The sequence below is a fragment of the Lates calcarifer genome, unplaced genomic scaffold, assembly GCF_001640805.2.
Source record: "Lates calcarifer isolate ASB-BC8 unplaced genomic scaffold, TLL_Latcal_v3 _unitig_5673_quiver_385, whole genome shotgun sequence".
NCBI classification, from domain to species: Eukaryota; Metazoa; Chordata; class Actinopteri; family Centropomidae; genus Lates; species Lates calcarifer.
In genome coordinates, this window is record NW_026117659.1 from 630,975 (window position 1) to 646,775 (window position 15,801).

The window sequence follows — 15,801 nt, forward strand, 5'->3', positions numbered from 1 at the left end:
AGAAACAATTAGGCAGCTGGCAGGTGATCCAGGCCAACGTGTGTTCCTCCAGCCCAACATTTACCTCTACATGCCCCACCTCAGGCAACATCCAGACAGCCTCATACCCAATGTAGTCATTGGACAGGGACGCCATGGAGGTACAGAGCATTCACACAAACCCACACATTTAATGTTGTTTTCTTTCAAAACCAAGTTGACCACCATCACTTTCTCTCATTAACTGTGTGTGTGTCTTCCCTCAGTGTCCATGGTGCTGGGTATTCCTACAGTAAAACGTGATAAGCAGAACTACCTGGTTGGCACACTCAGCTCTCTGCTCTACAGCCTGACTTCCTCACAACGCCAAGATCTCCTCATCATTGTCTTTGTTGCTGAGGTTATACATACACACACACACACACACACCGTTGGTCTCTTGTCTCACACCTCTTATGAAGTCATTTTGGCCATTTAATATTTAATGCTGCATAAGCATGAATGCTGGAAGTGTTGAAAGTTTACCACAAGGATAATCATAAAATAACAATACATGACTGTTTGCTAAACATGGAGCTATGAGGCAGGCTAGCAGTTTCCCCTGCTTCCAGGCGTTATGCTTAATATGGCTAACCCCCTGTTTAGCCTCATATTAAGCATACAGATGTCAAAGTGATATTGATCTTTTCATCTTACGCTTTTCTAAAAAGTGATTAAGTGTATCTCCCAAAATGTCAAGCTCTTCTTTTAAAGAGAAACATAAACAGGAAGTGTAAGCAGACCCAATACTGCACTGACCCAATTTCTTTAATATCTGCAAAAATACTATAGAAGTAATTAGAAATGAAAAGCTGAATTTTAACATTATTTCTGTTGTAATACAAATAGCACAGCTGCAGGTGTTAGAAACTCCTCCTGAGGTTTAAAGAGAACACTTCTCAACATGTCCATAACATTATCTGTTGATTGCATCTAATAAATCATGATCAAAGGAAGAAGCCAGCAATAAGTTGGCACTTAAAGTTCCAGTAAAATAACCTTTGCACCCTCTCTTAAACACACTGACATACGCACATACACAGCAAAGACTGGCACAAAGCTGTTGGACAGGTCAGGTAACAGGGTTTATATGTCTTTTCTAAGTTGGATTTGAACACACCTCATGTCAGTCTGGTTCACTAAAGCGACTACACACCAACTACATACACTGTAGTTAATGTCAAGTAATCTATATATGTAGATATTCTAAAACCACTGAATGCAGTCCAAAGCAACTCAGTCTGTAAGAAGGGAAGAGTAAACACATGTACCCTTTAAGACCTGTCCAACTAGTTTTTTTGGCACAAATTAAATACCCAGTTTGTGCGTGTGTGTGTGTGTGTGTGAGTGTGTGTGTGTGAGGCTATCATTAGCTGGTATGGGGAAATTACCGGATGAGGTGAAATAGAACAGATAAGGACAAGCACAATGAGGCAGTCTCACCACATAGAACCTCATTAATCTGTTCAGTCTCTCCCTTTATATCACTGACTTTCTCTGTTTTCCTTCTCTGTCATGTCAGGTGGACTCAGACTATGTGGGCAGTATAGCACAGACCGTCAGAAAGAAGTGAGTGTCTCTAGATTTCTTCCCATGTGGCAGTGTTACTATTATATCATTGTTCACTTTGGTTTCATGTCCTCTAAAAGTATATACCAGTCCTTCTATCAGCCTGTAAAACAGAGCTGCAGGTGAGAGGGGCCTCCCATCAGCCTGTCTCCCCTGCTCACCCTTTCCTGGGTTTCATCTGTAGTCAGAGGTGGTGATGCTCCAGAAGTGTCGTCACTACATGAGTCATTTAGCTTGTCAACAAACATGTTGCATTTCAGGTCATGGGAGATGATGCTGCTCTAATTGCTCTGGGCAGGCTCCTCTGTATGTTTGTGTGGGCAGTCAGGTGGCCTTTCGTCATGTTTCAAATACAGTGTTTGAGGACGTTTTTTTTATCAGATAGTGACAGTAAAGATGTAACAGGAAACAATAGGAAAGAGATGGAGCATTACATAGAACAATGGTTTCTGGTGACTACAACCAGGGAGATTGTAATGACACTGTCAGCATAGGAATGTGGCCAACCTGTACAGACCTCATTTACGCCTCCCCTGAGATATGATGACAATACAAACCAGATCACACACACCAGATCACCTTCAGATGTGGTCTGACTGGTCTACACTCCAGTTGCCATACATTCTGTAAGCATTTACACCCTGCATTAACAACTATGTGTCTTCCTTATCTTTCCTTACATGTTCACAGCAGGTGTAAAGGGAGGGTTTCACTATAAGAGTAATCTTTATCATCAGGGTGGGACTCAGTATGTCCAAATGTTAGCTTGCAGGGATTTCTGAGTGATTATTTATGGCTGAATATGAGCTCATGTTGATCTAAATTTGAATCTAACCAGTTATTGTACAGAAGACTTGAGAAGACAGAAAAGTTGCTTTCTAGACAAACACCAGAGGAGTAAGACTGCTAACTTTCCACCACAAAACAAACTGGTGATATTGTTATATTGGTTATATTGTCAGTATTCACATATAGATTTACAGACAAAAATCCTGTCAGAGATTCTGAGGGGCTGCACTTACTGAATTATGACAAAAAACATTTGTCTGTTATTTTAAGACAGTGCGCATTTAGTTTAAAGTATGGACAGACAAGCCCATTGGCGTGCTTCAGCTTGTCAGAGTGAATGAAATCTGTTGGTGCTGCACAAGTCAACTCACCTTGTGTGACAGCCAAAATCAAAAAGATGCTATGGTGTGCCCTGTGTCATGCAGAATGTCATTAGTGCTTCTTTAACTAAGTCAAAGCCATTTATTGCATAGAGTAACATGCAAGACATTAGCCATAAAATTCTAGTTGAGTGTTGTTCATGCAGCTCTCATGCACTAATTAACCTGAGAGCACAAAACAGTGACTTGAAGTTTTAACATGTTATAGCTCATCTGAAGCAGCAAGGATGAACAGTTGTCTGTTTTCTGCCATGACATGTTAATACAACTTATATATACTGTAAACTAAATACTGTATGGGTTTTATTGTTCACACATTACAAATGCAATATGTATGCAGCTGGATTTTAGAACAGTGATCAAAAAAAGTTTTTTTTACCTGTTTTATATATACCTGACAGTGGTCAGGTATATATAAAACCTACAAAACATAAGAAACATAATACACTGTGTGATGACATAATACACTGTGTCATACAGTATTAACTGCAAACTGTATTGAAAGATATTTTCAGCAAAGAATCATCTACTCCATAATATATGTTTGTGTACCCCATGTGAAGTCTGTTGTTCTATAGTTAACCAGCTTTGTTTTTGTAGTTTTCCCAAGGAGGTGCAGTCAGGGTTACTAGAGGTCATCTCTCCTTCACAGTATTACTACCCTGACTTCACCAGCCTCAGAGAGACTTTTGGAGACTCCAAGGACAGAGTCAAGTACATTTTCCATTTCTGTTCCTATTTCTTTGAAATGCTAGAATTGTTGGGTGTGTTAACTCATTCATGAACTCATGTAGTAAAGTGAAAAACATGAACACCTTGTCCGTTCTCAGATGGCGAACTAAGCAGAATCTGGATTTCAGCTTCCTCATGCTGTATGCTCAGGACAAAGGAACCTACTATGTTCAGGTAAGGGTCAAAGGTCAGATTCTACCTGTTGATATTAGTGGTCTCCCATTGTACACATACATACGTACATACAACAGCAACCTGTTGGAAACAAACAGTGACTCAGCTGGGTGGTTACAGATAATACCTCATACTTCATCAGAAGACAACGTCACCACACCACCCACACTCTGTGACAGAGTGAAACCAAAAAGACAAAGACTGAGATAACAAAACAGAAATGTGTGGCGTTACTCTATGAAGTGAGAGTGTGTAATTTATTTGTCCTGTAAGCCAGACCAGTTAGTCTGGACAGAGTCCTGCTGCAAGTTTTAAATGTTGTTAAGGAATTTTCTTTAGCAGAGTAGTCATTTACTCAAACCAAATAGTGTGAACTCACTGAAATAAGTTTTGAAAATGAGTCTGTGTGTTGTGTGTTTTCCAGTTAGAGGATGATGTTGTAGCAAAGGCAGGCTACTACAATGACATGAAGACCTTTGCCACCCAGGAATCTTCAAAGCCATGGCTCTACCTGGAGTTCTCCCAGCTTGGATTTATAGGTGTGTGTGTGTGTGTGTGTGTGTGTGTGTGTGTATATATACAGTGGAATGAAAAAGTAAATGAACCACATGATACTATCAGCATTTATGTATGCACTGATCAGCCAGAAACAGGTAACTGTATCAGTAGACTACATGAGATTAACTGTGTGTACTTTTGCATTGCTTTGACACAAAATGCATTCAATCACCACTTCCTCCAAAATACCTCTCTCTGTCAGTGTACACCAACAGCAAAATTCTATACTACAGCTCATTTAGACACTCAAAATGTTGATAGATTAATGAAAGAAATAATTATGATTTTAACAGAAAGTTTAACATCTTTTTATACAAATGAGGTGATGTTTACTTTGAAATAAATACAGCTCTGGAAAAAATTAAGAGACCACTCAAAAGTAAAGAAAAGTTTTGAAACTTGCTTCCTTCTGCTCTGAGAATGTTCCCCAACTCTGAGGACTGGTTTTTCCAGCAGGACAATGCTCCATGCCACACAGCTAGGTCAGTTAAGGTGTGGATGAAGGACCACCAGATCAAGACCCTGTCATGGCCAGCCCAATCTCCAGATCTGAACCAAATTGAAAACCTCTGGAATGTGATCAAGAGGAAGATGGATGGTCACAAGCCATCAAACAAAGCTGTGCTGTTTGAATTTTTGCGTCAGGAATGGTATAAGGTCACAGCAATGTGAAAGACTGGTGGAGAGTATGCCAAGATGCATGAAAGCTGTGATTAAAAATCAGGGTTATTCCACCAAATATTGATTTCCAAACTCTTGCTAAGTTAAAACATTAGTATTTTTGTTATTTTGACCATTTGTCATTTTCTTCAAATAAATGCTATGATTGACAATATTTTTATTTGGAATTTGGGAGAAATGTTGTCAGTAGTTTAAAGAATGAAACAAAAATGTTTGTTTTACTCAAACACATACCTATAAATAGTAAAATCAGAAAAACTGATAATTTTGCAGTGGTCTCTTAATTTTTTCCAGAGCTGTATAAATGCAATTACAGTAAATTTACACTCAGTAGAATGTACACTAATGTGACTAGCAGAATACAGAGGACACCATGGATAAGTGTTACTTAGGTTAGTTATAGTATGACGTATGTAGCATATAGGGGACCTCAGTGATTTGGCATGGTCTGGCCCTTTCCTTTTTGCAATGCAACATGAAAGAAATTTGTGCCAAAATGGACAATACAGGCATCCTTTATATAATCTATTTGCAGTGCTTAAAGTTGTTAGTGTGGCTTACTGAACACTGAGTGCCTCAGTATTACTGGGTGACAGAATCTGTCCTAGTTATGGCAGCATGAGTCATTTTTGGGTGAATGATGTTTGAATGATGAAGTGTTTTGGTGGCTGTAGTGCGTTTTGCACCAAACATTAACTGATGTGCTCAGGTGTGTATTTGAAAGCACACTGTGTGAAGAGTTTAGAAAAAGTGGACATAGTACTGAGACAAGTGTTAAAACGATTGCAAAAACCCCCCTGTAACATGAGTAACGTGAGAGTTTAGAGATTCATCAAAGAGCAGCTAGGGTTGCAAAATTCTGGAAATTTTAAAAGTTGGGAGCATTCCATGGGAATCTTTCCATCTTGCAGCATAATGTTGGTTAAAAAATCAGATTTAATGCAAATTCAGCTGAATTTCTCCCCTGTACTGTGCATTCCTCCATCACATGCACAGATCGTTTCTAGAATCCTGCTCATTACAGCAGGACTACTGCATCTGAGCCCACAGACTGCATCCAGTCAAGTCAGTTTCGATCAGATTACTGGACTCAATATTTTTGATCTGTGGTATCAACAAAAAATAAGTCAAATGTCTTACCTAACTGGTAAATCAGAGATGCTAAATGCTATCATGGTGCTAGCTCAGCTGTGATATTGTTTCTTCTGCCTTCTGCCAATCACAGACTGTGGGTTAGAGTTTGATTTAACAGCTTCTCTTTATCTAGCCTGTTTCTGTTCATTCATCCATCATCATCATAAAATATTTTACAAGTTTCTAACTTGGATTTATTCCCGAAATTCCCCAGCTCTTCTTCCCATGGAGGCCTGCGATGGACTAGCAGTCTGTCCAGGGTGTACTCCACCTCTCGCCCAATGTCAGCTGGGATAGGCTCCAGCCCCTTGCAACCCTTAACAGATAAGTGGTATAGATAATGAATGAATGAATAAACCTCCCATGGAAAGTTTCTGGAAATTTACTGGAAATGTTCCGCCCCTTTGCAACCCTGTAGCTGACTCTCCACGACACTACTGAGAAATGTTAAATGTTCTGTAACTGATGAAGCTAAGGTTGAGCTGGTGGAGAACACGCAGCTCTACGTCTGGTGTAAAAAGACTCTGCAAACCAGCATGAAAACACCATCACAGAGGTGGAGCAGGGTGGAGGGAACATCATGATCTGGGTCTTTGCTGCATCTGGGTCTGAACAGCTCACCATCATTGAGGGGAAAATGAACAAATGTTTGCAAACAACTTTATGCTGACATTATTGTGTGTGTGTGTGTGTGTGTGTGTGTGTGTGTGTCAGGCAAGATGTTTCGGACTCGTGACCTCCCAATGATTGCTGAGTTTTTCCTGATGTTCCATCGAGACAAACCCATCGACTGGCTGTTAGATCACATCCTGTGGGTGAAAGTTTGCAACCCAGAGAAAGATGCGGTGAGTCAGAGGTGAACAAAACATAACAAAACACTAATGACCTGTGTGTTTTGGATGGTGAATTGACAAGCAGACTGAGATTCAGGATGACAATGAGAGGAAAATCCAGTCAGGAACAAAACCAAGAAAATGTTGTGCTAAACATTACAAATGTGCAAAATACAACTTATATGTGTAAAGAAGAAGAGAAAATGTTGAGAATGATTTACATGTCATTTAATTTACATCACTCTGATGTCACCATCATGAAACAAAACAGATTTATTTAACCATCCCACACATCATTTGTTGGGGAAATTAACTAATATGACAGATATACTAAGAAACAGTTTCAGTTTCTGTCAGTTTCACATGATGCTGCTTAATTATTACTGATGTTTTCTGAAGGTTGTTCCTCACAGAACTAGAACTGTGAAGATTGTAGACAGCTGATTATAGAGTCAAGTTCATGTTACTGCAATGCCCTCATAAACTCCGTGTGCAGTGTAGTGATCTAAATGTCTGTGTGTTGTCTGATGCAGAAACACTGTAATGAACAGAAAGCATTACTCAAGCAGAGGTACAAGCCCTCCCTCTTCCAGCATGTGGGCCTCCATTCTTCTCTACCTGGGAAACTACAGCATCTGAAGGTGAGAGACCCTCAAACTCAGCAGAGGAGACAGAAGAGAGTCATTGTACAGCTGATGAGAAATTACTTCTTTATGTTTAGCTTCTTTTTCTGAGGAACCTGCAGTATTACTTTCAGTAAAAGTTTAGTGTTGCTGTTATTAAACTACTTTCAGTAGTTAACAGTAGCATCTGACTTCATGAGTTACAATTTTAAAGAAGCTTCCCCAACATGTTGGAGACATGTGACCTCCCTCCAAATGAACAGTTAACAGTCTTCCACTAGAGCACAGTGCAGGGCTCCTGAAAACCATATGATTGGCTTATGTGTTCACTGCAGCTGGAACAACTAGACTTTCTTCAGTGTTTATGACACTAAATACAGTTGTCTCAGTCATATGCAGATTAAGGTTGCATTTGCATTTGCACTCCCAGCTATGTTTGAATTCCACTCTTAAGTTTGAACCCATCACTTGGAGAAGATGAGACCAACAGGATGAATCATTTTTCCTTGCAGCCACAAGTTATCATTTAGACTGAATATAGTTTAAATGAAGAGAGAATAGATTTTATGAGGTCAGAGATTAATTTGTAAAAACAACACATTGAGTGGTCATGCTGTGGGCGAACTCTGAGTAAAGTCAGATACAGATTCACTGCATAGAGGTATGGAGGAAAACCTTGTCACACAAGTCAGTCCAGGTCTAGAGGCTTCAGGAGCTGAAAGACAGCAACAAACAGGAGCAGCTGACTTTCTCTCTCTGTGGGTCAAAGACAAATGTTTAAGTTTAGAGATGATGTGAATCAACAGGGTGTCACCCTCTGAATTATAGCCCAAATGGATAATAGTCTCTGTGATTAAACTGCTATTAACACATGATGTTACAAGATATACACATGAACACGTGACAGGGATGTTTGGCAAATCATACATTTCTAATTCTTTATTTAGGTAATTAAAGCCATGCAGGCAGTGGATGGTAATAAAAGGTATATTTTATAGGCTGAATGTTGAATTATTTTAAAGGTACAGAAATATTTTATTTCTGAGAAAACCATCTGAACATCCAACACATGAAAATTGGGTTAAATGTTTTCATAGATGTCATGATGATAGTGTGTGTGTTCAGTGTGTGTGTCTGATTGTCTTTCCCGCCCTCCAGGACAAGGACTTTGGGAAACAGACTTTGTATCATGGCCATAATAACCCAGCTGCAGAGCTGAGCAGCAGCCTCAAACACTACCAGCAGCACAGTCTGGAGAGGGCCTACAAAGGAGAGGACTTTTTCTGGGCATTAACACCTGTCCGGGGTGACTACATCCTCCTCAGCTTCCCCCAGCCAGTCCACATATCTGGGTCAGTTTGAGCATTGTTTTTAAGTTGATAACAGGAATAATTTCCTAAGACTGTTCACACATTTTTAATCACAGCTGGTAAAGTAGATGGTGTAAGTCACACCATGTATTTCCATTGGAGGTTCATGATCTTCAGTGGATTTTGCTGATAAGGGATGATGACGCAGACAAAGTTTTATAGATTTTCAGATTCTGGTTTATGTCCCTGCACAGCTTCAGTGTGTTTCATACTTTTCTTTGTGTCACTGAGATGAGATGTTCTGCTGCTGCATTTCATGACTTTCTGTTTTGGATCTGTTCTTTTTATTGTGATGGAAGCTGGCTCTTTATACAATCATCTGCAGCTGTGTCACCATCGTTATTTTCATAGAGACAATGTCATGTGTTTATGATATTGTCTACACACACAGTACAATACCATTGCAAATCCATATATGACAATTCTGTTAGTATTTGATTTGTATATATGCAAACCAGCAGATGTATGTTTTTTAAAAAAGAAACAAGGTGACCAGGCAAATAAAGACGAACTTCTACATCTACATCAAACTATTTGCATTTTCTTCTAAAAACCTTTCACCACAAAGCCCACAGCTGACAAGACTGCTGACATGCATGTTCTTAGTTGGTGTTGGTTACCTAAAATATCAAACACAACCACCTAGTCTGTCATTTTTACACAAACAATATTAAAGTTTCCACCGGCATTATTAAGTTTAGCTTGGCTTTGAGCAAATGATCTGAAGAAAATATCTAATTGCAATGTTCTGGCCAATATTGCTGAAATTATGACATTTGAACTGATATATTTGTCAATCATATGGTTATACCAAAGGAAAGGTCAGGGGATCATCACAGTCATTAGGATTCATCCTCTGGTGATTCAGTATTTGTTGAGGTATTTCAGTCTGGACCATCCACAGAGACATGCTGTTAGCATGAGAGAAAGCTACAGGTGCGTGTGTGTATGTGTTTGTGTGTGTGTGAGGACACATATCTTCAGTCTCTATCAGCTCCATCTGTATTTTGTGCTCTTACCGTTGCATCTTAATGAAAACACACTTACGCACACCCACTGAACACACATATACCATAAGCTCCATCATTGTATAGGAGTGTTTGTCCAGCCTAAGCTCATTCTGCCTCCTGACTCTGAGGCCTGTGTTTCCATGTTGAAGTGTTTGACTGCCATTCAAACAGCTGTTTACCTGGTTTCTGTAGAATCACTCCTCCTTAGACCAACATACTCAACTATTTCAGACAGAAATACCTACCCTCCTGACACTTCTGTAGTTCTTGGGTTGGCATCACCACTGAAGAATTACCTGCACAGAAAACCACAGAGTGAGAGATGAGAGAATTCCCATTATGTTAGAGGATGACTCTGAAATGTTCTTGTTTTTTGGAGCAGTGAGTGAAGCATTACATGTTTTTTCATACAGTTAATGTCACTACATTTTCATTTTGCTCATTTGTCAGTAACTGATCAGCTCTTTAGTCTCTATTTACATTTCACAACACGTGGTGTTATACAGTTGCTTGTGTTGCACAGGAAGTGATGCAGTTTTAGTTTGTTTGGAAATATCTTGAAATTAATTTGCAGGTTACCATATGATCTTTCTGTGTAAAAAATGTCAGGATCAAGAAATAAAGATTTAAACTGGAGTGACTGAAGTTTAATCTCACTTAAAACACATTTTAAAGGAAACAGTCCCTTAGAAATGATATTTATAGATTGAACGACACATCTGATAATGATATGATACAGTATGATTCATCTGTGTACTGTATGTTGATGGCTGACACCTGTCATTACCTCCTGTGCTTCTGTGCTGTAGGTACTTGTTTCGCAGTGGAAATATTGAGACCATTGGTGATAAATTCTACAACACCACAGTGGAAGTGCTGCCCAGCAATGTGAGTAACCTGCCTCGGTGTGTGTGTGTGTGTGTGTGTTCCGTTACTGTCATCCAGCAGGTCTTTGATTTCATCTCAGGTGTTGATGCCTCAGGAACAGGAATTACCCACTGCAACAAGCTATCTGCTATCACTGCACTGCCTCTTTCTGGCTCTGTGTGTGTGTGTGTGTGTGCGTGTGCGTGTGTGTCAGTTGACACCTCTGTCACACTGAAGGGGAAAAGTGGTCATGCTGTGGGTGACCTTTGAGTAAAGTTAGACAGACATGGAATCACAGTGTAGAAGTTAAGAGGGAAACCTTGTCACACAAGATGAAGCTTCATGTTACAGGTGAAACATCAACAGACCACAGAGAGAAGCACCTGTGACCAGCAAAACTGGATCAAGTACATAGAATGTACTTGTAGAGTCAAGTATTTAAGTCAATGTAAGAAAACAACAAAAAAAAAAAAAAATAGTTCCTGGTGAGGTCAGTGTCCTCTGAGATTATACACCTGTCATAACAGATGGAAACATGGAGAGAAAGAGAGATGCTATCAGACCATTGTTGCCTCTTACTAATAGCAAATGTTAAAAAGCAAGAGAGTCAACCTCTCATGTGAAATGTTATTAGGACATAATCAGCCATCAAAGTTTGCACATATAAAACTGAGGACAAGATTAAAATAAAGAACTATGTACCAAACAAATATTGAGATATTGTTAAAAAAGTACTGAGCTCTACACCACTCCACTACAGGATGGAGGAGAGAAAGAACGCCTTTGAGTATGTCATCAGTACACTGGGTGTAGGGCTTTATTATGTAAGGCCTGGATTTTCATGGCTGTTGTCACGACTGAGCTAGGAACCCCAGAAGCAGAACACAGATTGCAAGACAACGTTTATTTAGGAATAGGTGGTGTAAAGGGGTCAGGATGGTGCTGGTCCAGAGAGGGGTGCTGCGGCAAGTGAAGGAGTCCAGGGGTGGAGAAGGGTTGGCAGGAGGACTGGAGGGAATGGCAGGTGGAATGGCAAGTGGAATGGCAGGTGGAATGGCAGGCAGGCAGGCAGGCAGGAACTAGACAAAGACAACAAGGTAAGTAACGAACTGACTAGCAAAGGCAAAGAGGAGCTGAAGTTCTCTCAAGACAAACCATGTACTGGAGTGACGATCCAGCAGGGAATGAAGGCAGGAACAGGGATTAAGTACATCCTGGGTGATGAGCTGATGGGAAACAGGTGAGCTTGATCGTAGAGGCACGGCAGGTGTGGAGTGGCAGACCCAGCAGGAGAGACAGAGAGCAAGGGGGAGGGGCAGGCAACACAGAGACAAACAGACACTGACAGACAGGTCAAGGAGCTGACCCTGTGACAGCTGTATGCAAAATGAGCAACATGTATTGAATTCCATTTCACTTCAGAGAAACTGATTCTTCCCTCCAGCTGCTGATGCTCCATCATCTTAAAAAGGAACTTCTGTTATCTGATGAAGTGTCCTGTCCTGTATAACCAGTCTTTACTTATTCATGGTATTTTCACTGAGAGGCAGCCTCTGTCTTACAGGAATGCCCTGACATTCACACAGGTATACACATTCACACTGGGAAGCTGCCACAGTCTTACCTGCTGCCTGCTGAGCAGCTCTGCTCATTTCTGTCCCGCTATAACCGCTCTATGCAGACAGTGACTTAGATCACATCTCATAGTAACATGAAATGTTGTGTTGTAGCTTCAGTGACTACATGATATTCTTCTATTATATCAGTATCAGTAAGTATCAGTTCTGTGCATCCTGTCCAGAGCCTCTCCAGATAACAGGGGAGTGTAGATGGAATATTCTTAACACAACCACTTCAGGATTAACACACATACAGGTACAGCCTGAGCTGGAGTCAAGACCAGAGTTTCCCAATATGAAAGGCTCATAAAGTTTAGAACACCTCAATTTTTCCTGTTGATTCATCCAGCAACTGAACTCACTTGTGACTTCTCTGTCAGGGTTTGAATGTTTCCTGTTTTATTTTGGTATTTTTGTCTTGTCTTCCTGTTTCCTGTCCCTTGGTTACTCCAGTTCTCTTTACTTCCTTGTCTTGATTACTGTCCCCGCCCTTATGTGTTTCACCTGTGTCTCGTTATCTCCTTGTCTAGGTGTATTTAGTCAGCGTCTCTTCCTCTTGGCAGTTGCCAGATTGTCTTGTCCCTCGTGTCAGCTTTCCAGCGTTGTTTCCTGTTTCCTGACTGTTGCCTGTTTACCTGATTTTGGATTTTCGCCTATTCCCTTTGGACACTGTTGCCTTATCGGACTGCCTACTCGTGTACTGGACTTTTGCTTGTAATAAAGTACCTGAACTTTGATTGTGTTTGAGTTCTGCATTTGGAGTCCTGCCCTGCCGTGTGCTTGATAGTACAATCTGGCCACATTATGGACTCCGCAGACTCAGATCACCTCCGGTCTGCCCTCAGAGCCCAGGGGCAGCGGATCCTCCATCAAGAGGAACAACTTAATGCTCTCCGTCAAGAGATGAGGGAGATGACAGAGCACCAGGGGCAGATGCTCTCGGCCTTGGGGTCTCAGCTAAATTTCCTGGTCGACCATGTTCAGCGTGGGCCTCAGTCATCTGATTCTCCTGGTTCTGCTTCGCCCCCAGCTACTCAGGATGCAGAACCCCAGCCATCTTCACCGCCTCCAGGGTTGGGATTGAATCCCCACGTTCATCTCTCCAGCCCGGAGAAATTCTCTGGGGATTCGGGAGATTGTCGCTCGTTTCTTGCTCAATGTGAACTTCACTTTGAGTTTCAGGCGGCCTCCTTTTCTACAGACCGAGCCAAGGTTGCCTATATGATCTCCCACATGTCAGGGCGAGCCGAGGCTTGGGCTACTGCTGAGTGGAGTCGTCGCTCAGCAATCTGTGAGTCTCTTCCCTTGTTCATCCGGACTCTTACACAAGTTTTTCAGACTGTTTCTCCGGGCCGTGAGGCTGCCAGGTCCTTAGCTGCATTACGGCAAGGGAGGCGCACAGTTTTAGATTATGCCGTTGAGTTTCGCACTCTAGCGTCTGACAGTGGGTGGAACCAAGCTGCTCTGTGTGATGCCTTTTTTAATGGACTGTCTGAAACACTCAAGGACTATCTCACACCACTGGATTTACCCTCAGAACTCGAGGCTCTCATTGCCTTGGCCTCCAAGATGGACAAACGACTGAGGGAACGGCAGAGATCTCGCCTCTCTTCCCATTCATTTCCTCACTTCCCTCAAGTTCCTAGTTGTCCTCAGATGAACTTTGAGTCCTCCAGGACACCACCTGGGTCGACGGAGGCACCTATTGTTCCCCCGGCAGAGCCCATGCAGGTGGGTCGCACCCGACTTTCCTTGGAGGAACGTCAGTAGGAACGTGAGTAGCACACTCACTTCTACTAAGACAATGCGGTTGTTCCCCACAGCCACTCTACAGGCTGCCTCTGTTTCCCTTTTGCAACCTGTATTAATTGATTCTGGGGCTGATGCTAATTTTATGGACTATGAACTGGCTAAGAGACTGAGGATATCTCCTGTGTCACTAGATGAACCCCTCGAGGCAAGTGCCCTAGATGGACGCCATCTTTTCCAAGTAACTCACCACACTCCTGAGATCTCGCTCTCCTTCGGCAATGTACACTCGGAGAAGCTCTCCTTCCACCTGGTTAATGCACCCCACCATCCACTTCTTTTAGGACTTCCTTGGCTCAAGACTCACAACCCCCATATTGACTGGTCCTCTGGTCAGATCCTCTCCTGGGGTGATGCCTGTCAACATTGCTGTCTTTCTGAGAAACAGGCTGTGCCCATTCCTGTCACAGTTACTGAGGAAGCTGGTAGTCTTCCTGTGGACCTGGCTGGTGTTCCCTCCTGTTACGCGGATCTACAAGAGGTTTTCAGCAAGACCAAGGCGGCTTCATTACCACCACATCGCCCCTATGACTGCGCCATTAATCTGCTACCTGGTACCATGCCACCTAGAGGACGTCTTTTCTCCCTCTCCACACCTGAAATGAAGGCTATGAAAGAGTACATCGATTCCGCACTGGCAGCCGGAATCATTAAACCTTCCTCTTCACCAGCAGGGGCTGGATTCTTCTTTGTGGAGAAGAAGGATAAGTCTCTTCGGCCTTGCATAGACTATCGGGGGTTGAATGAAATCACTGTTAAGAACAGGTATCCCCTTCCCTTGATTTCCACTGCTTTTGAGTTGCTGCAGGGCTCAAAAGTTTTCACTAAACTGGACTTGCGTAATGCATATCACCTGGTTAGAATCAGGGAAGGGGATGAGTGGAAAACAGCATTTAACACTCCTACAGGACACTATGAATACCTTGTGATGCCTTTTGGTTTAACCAATGCCCCTGCCGTGTTCCAGGCTCTTGTGAACGATGTTCTTCGAGATATGCTAAATGTTTTTGTGTTTGTGTACTTGGATGATATCCTCATCTTCTCTCCTGATGAGGAGACCCATGTCCAACATGTTAGGCAGGTTCTTCAGAGACTCCTAGACAACAACCTTTTTGTGAAAGCTGGAAAATGTGAGTTTCATGTGCCTACTGTGTCATTTTTGGGGTTTGTTATTTCTGAGGGTGTGATGCAGATGGATCCTGAGAAGGGGTCACACCTACCTCACGGAGAGAGGTTCAAAGATTCCTGGGTTTCGCCAATTTCTACAGGAAATTCATTAGGAACTTCAGCTCCCTGGCCGCTCCTTTGCACCAACTGACCTCTTCCAAGAACAAGTTCTCCTGGTCCCTTCAGGCTGAGCAAGCCTTCCAGATGCTTAAGCAAAGGTTTGCCACTGCTCCAGTCCTCACCCAGCCAGACACCCAACGGCAGTTTGTGGTTGAAGTGGATGCCTCCGATGTGGGTATAGGAGCCATTCTCTCCCAGAGGTCAGTAACAGACAACAAGTTGCATCCCTGTGCCTATCTTTCTAGAAAACTGTCTTCAGCTGAACACAACTACAGTGTGGGTGATAGAGAGCTCCTGGCCATTAAAGCTGCACTGGAGGAATGGAGGCACTGGTTGGAGGGTGCTGAA

The 15,801-nt window shown here is 42.1% G+C and overlaps 1 protein-coding gene across 1 annotated transcript in view; it reads left to right on the plus strand.

Moving 5' to 3' along the window:
- Positions 1 to 15,801, plus strand: part of zgc:154054 (Alpha-1,3-mannosyl-glycoprotein 4-beta-N-acetylglucosaminyltransferase B-like) — a 32,816-nt gene that overhangs the window by 7,962 nt on the left and 9,053 nt on the right. Inside the window, exons 3-12 of the mRNA XM_051069010.1 lie at positions 3 to 140; positions 246 to 379; positions 1,541 to 1,587; positions 3,357 to 3,470; positions 3,587 to 3,662; positions 4,087 to 4,201; positions 6,750 to 6,880; positions 7,402 to 7,509; positions 8,650 to 8,843; positions 10,681 to 10,759. Coding sequence (XP_050924967.1) covers positions 3 to 140; positions 246 to 379; positions 1,541 to 1,587; positions 3,357 to 3,470; positions 3,587 to 3,662; positions 4,087 to 4,201; positions 6,750 to 6,880; positions 7,402 to 7,509; positions 8,650 to 8,843; positions 10,681 to 10,759 — 1,136 coding nt within the window. The remainder of the gene's footprint in view (positions 1 to 2; positions 141 to 245; positions 380 to 1,540; positions 1,588 to 3,356; positions 3,471 to 3,586; positions 3,663 to 4,086; positions 4,202 to 6,749; positions 6,881 to 7,401; positions 7,510 to 8,649; positions 8,844 to 10,680; positions 10,760 to 15,801) is intronic.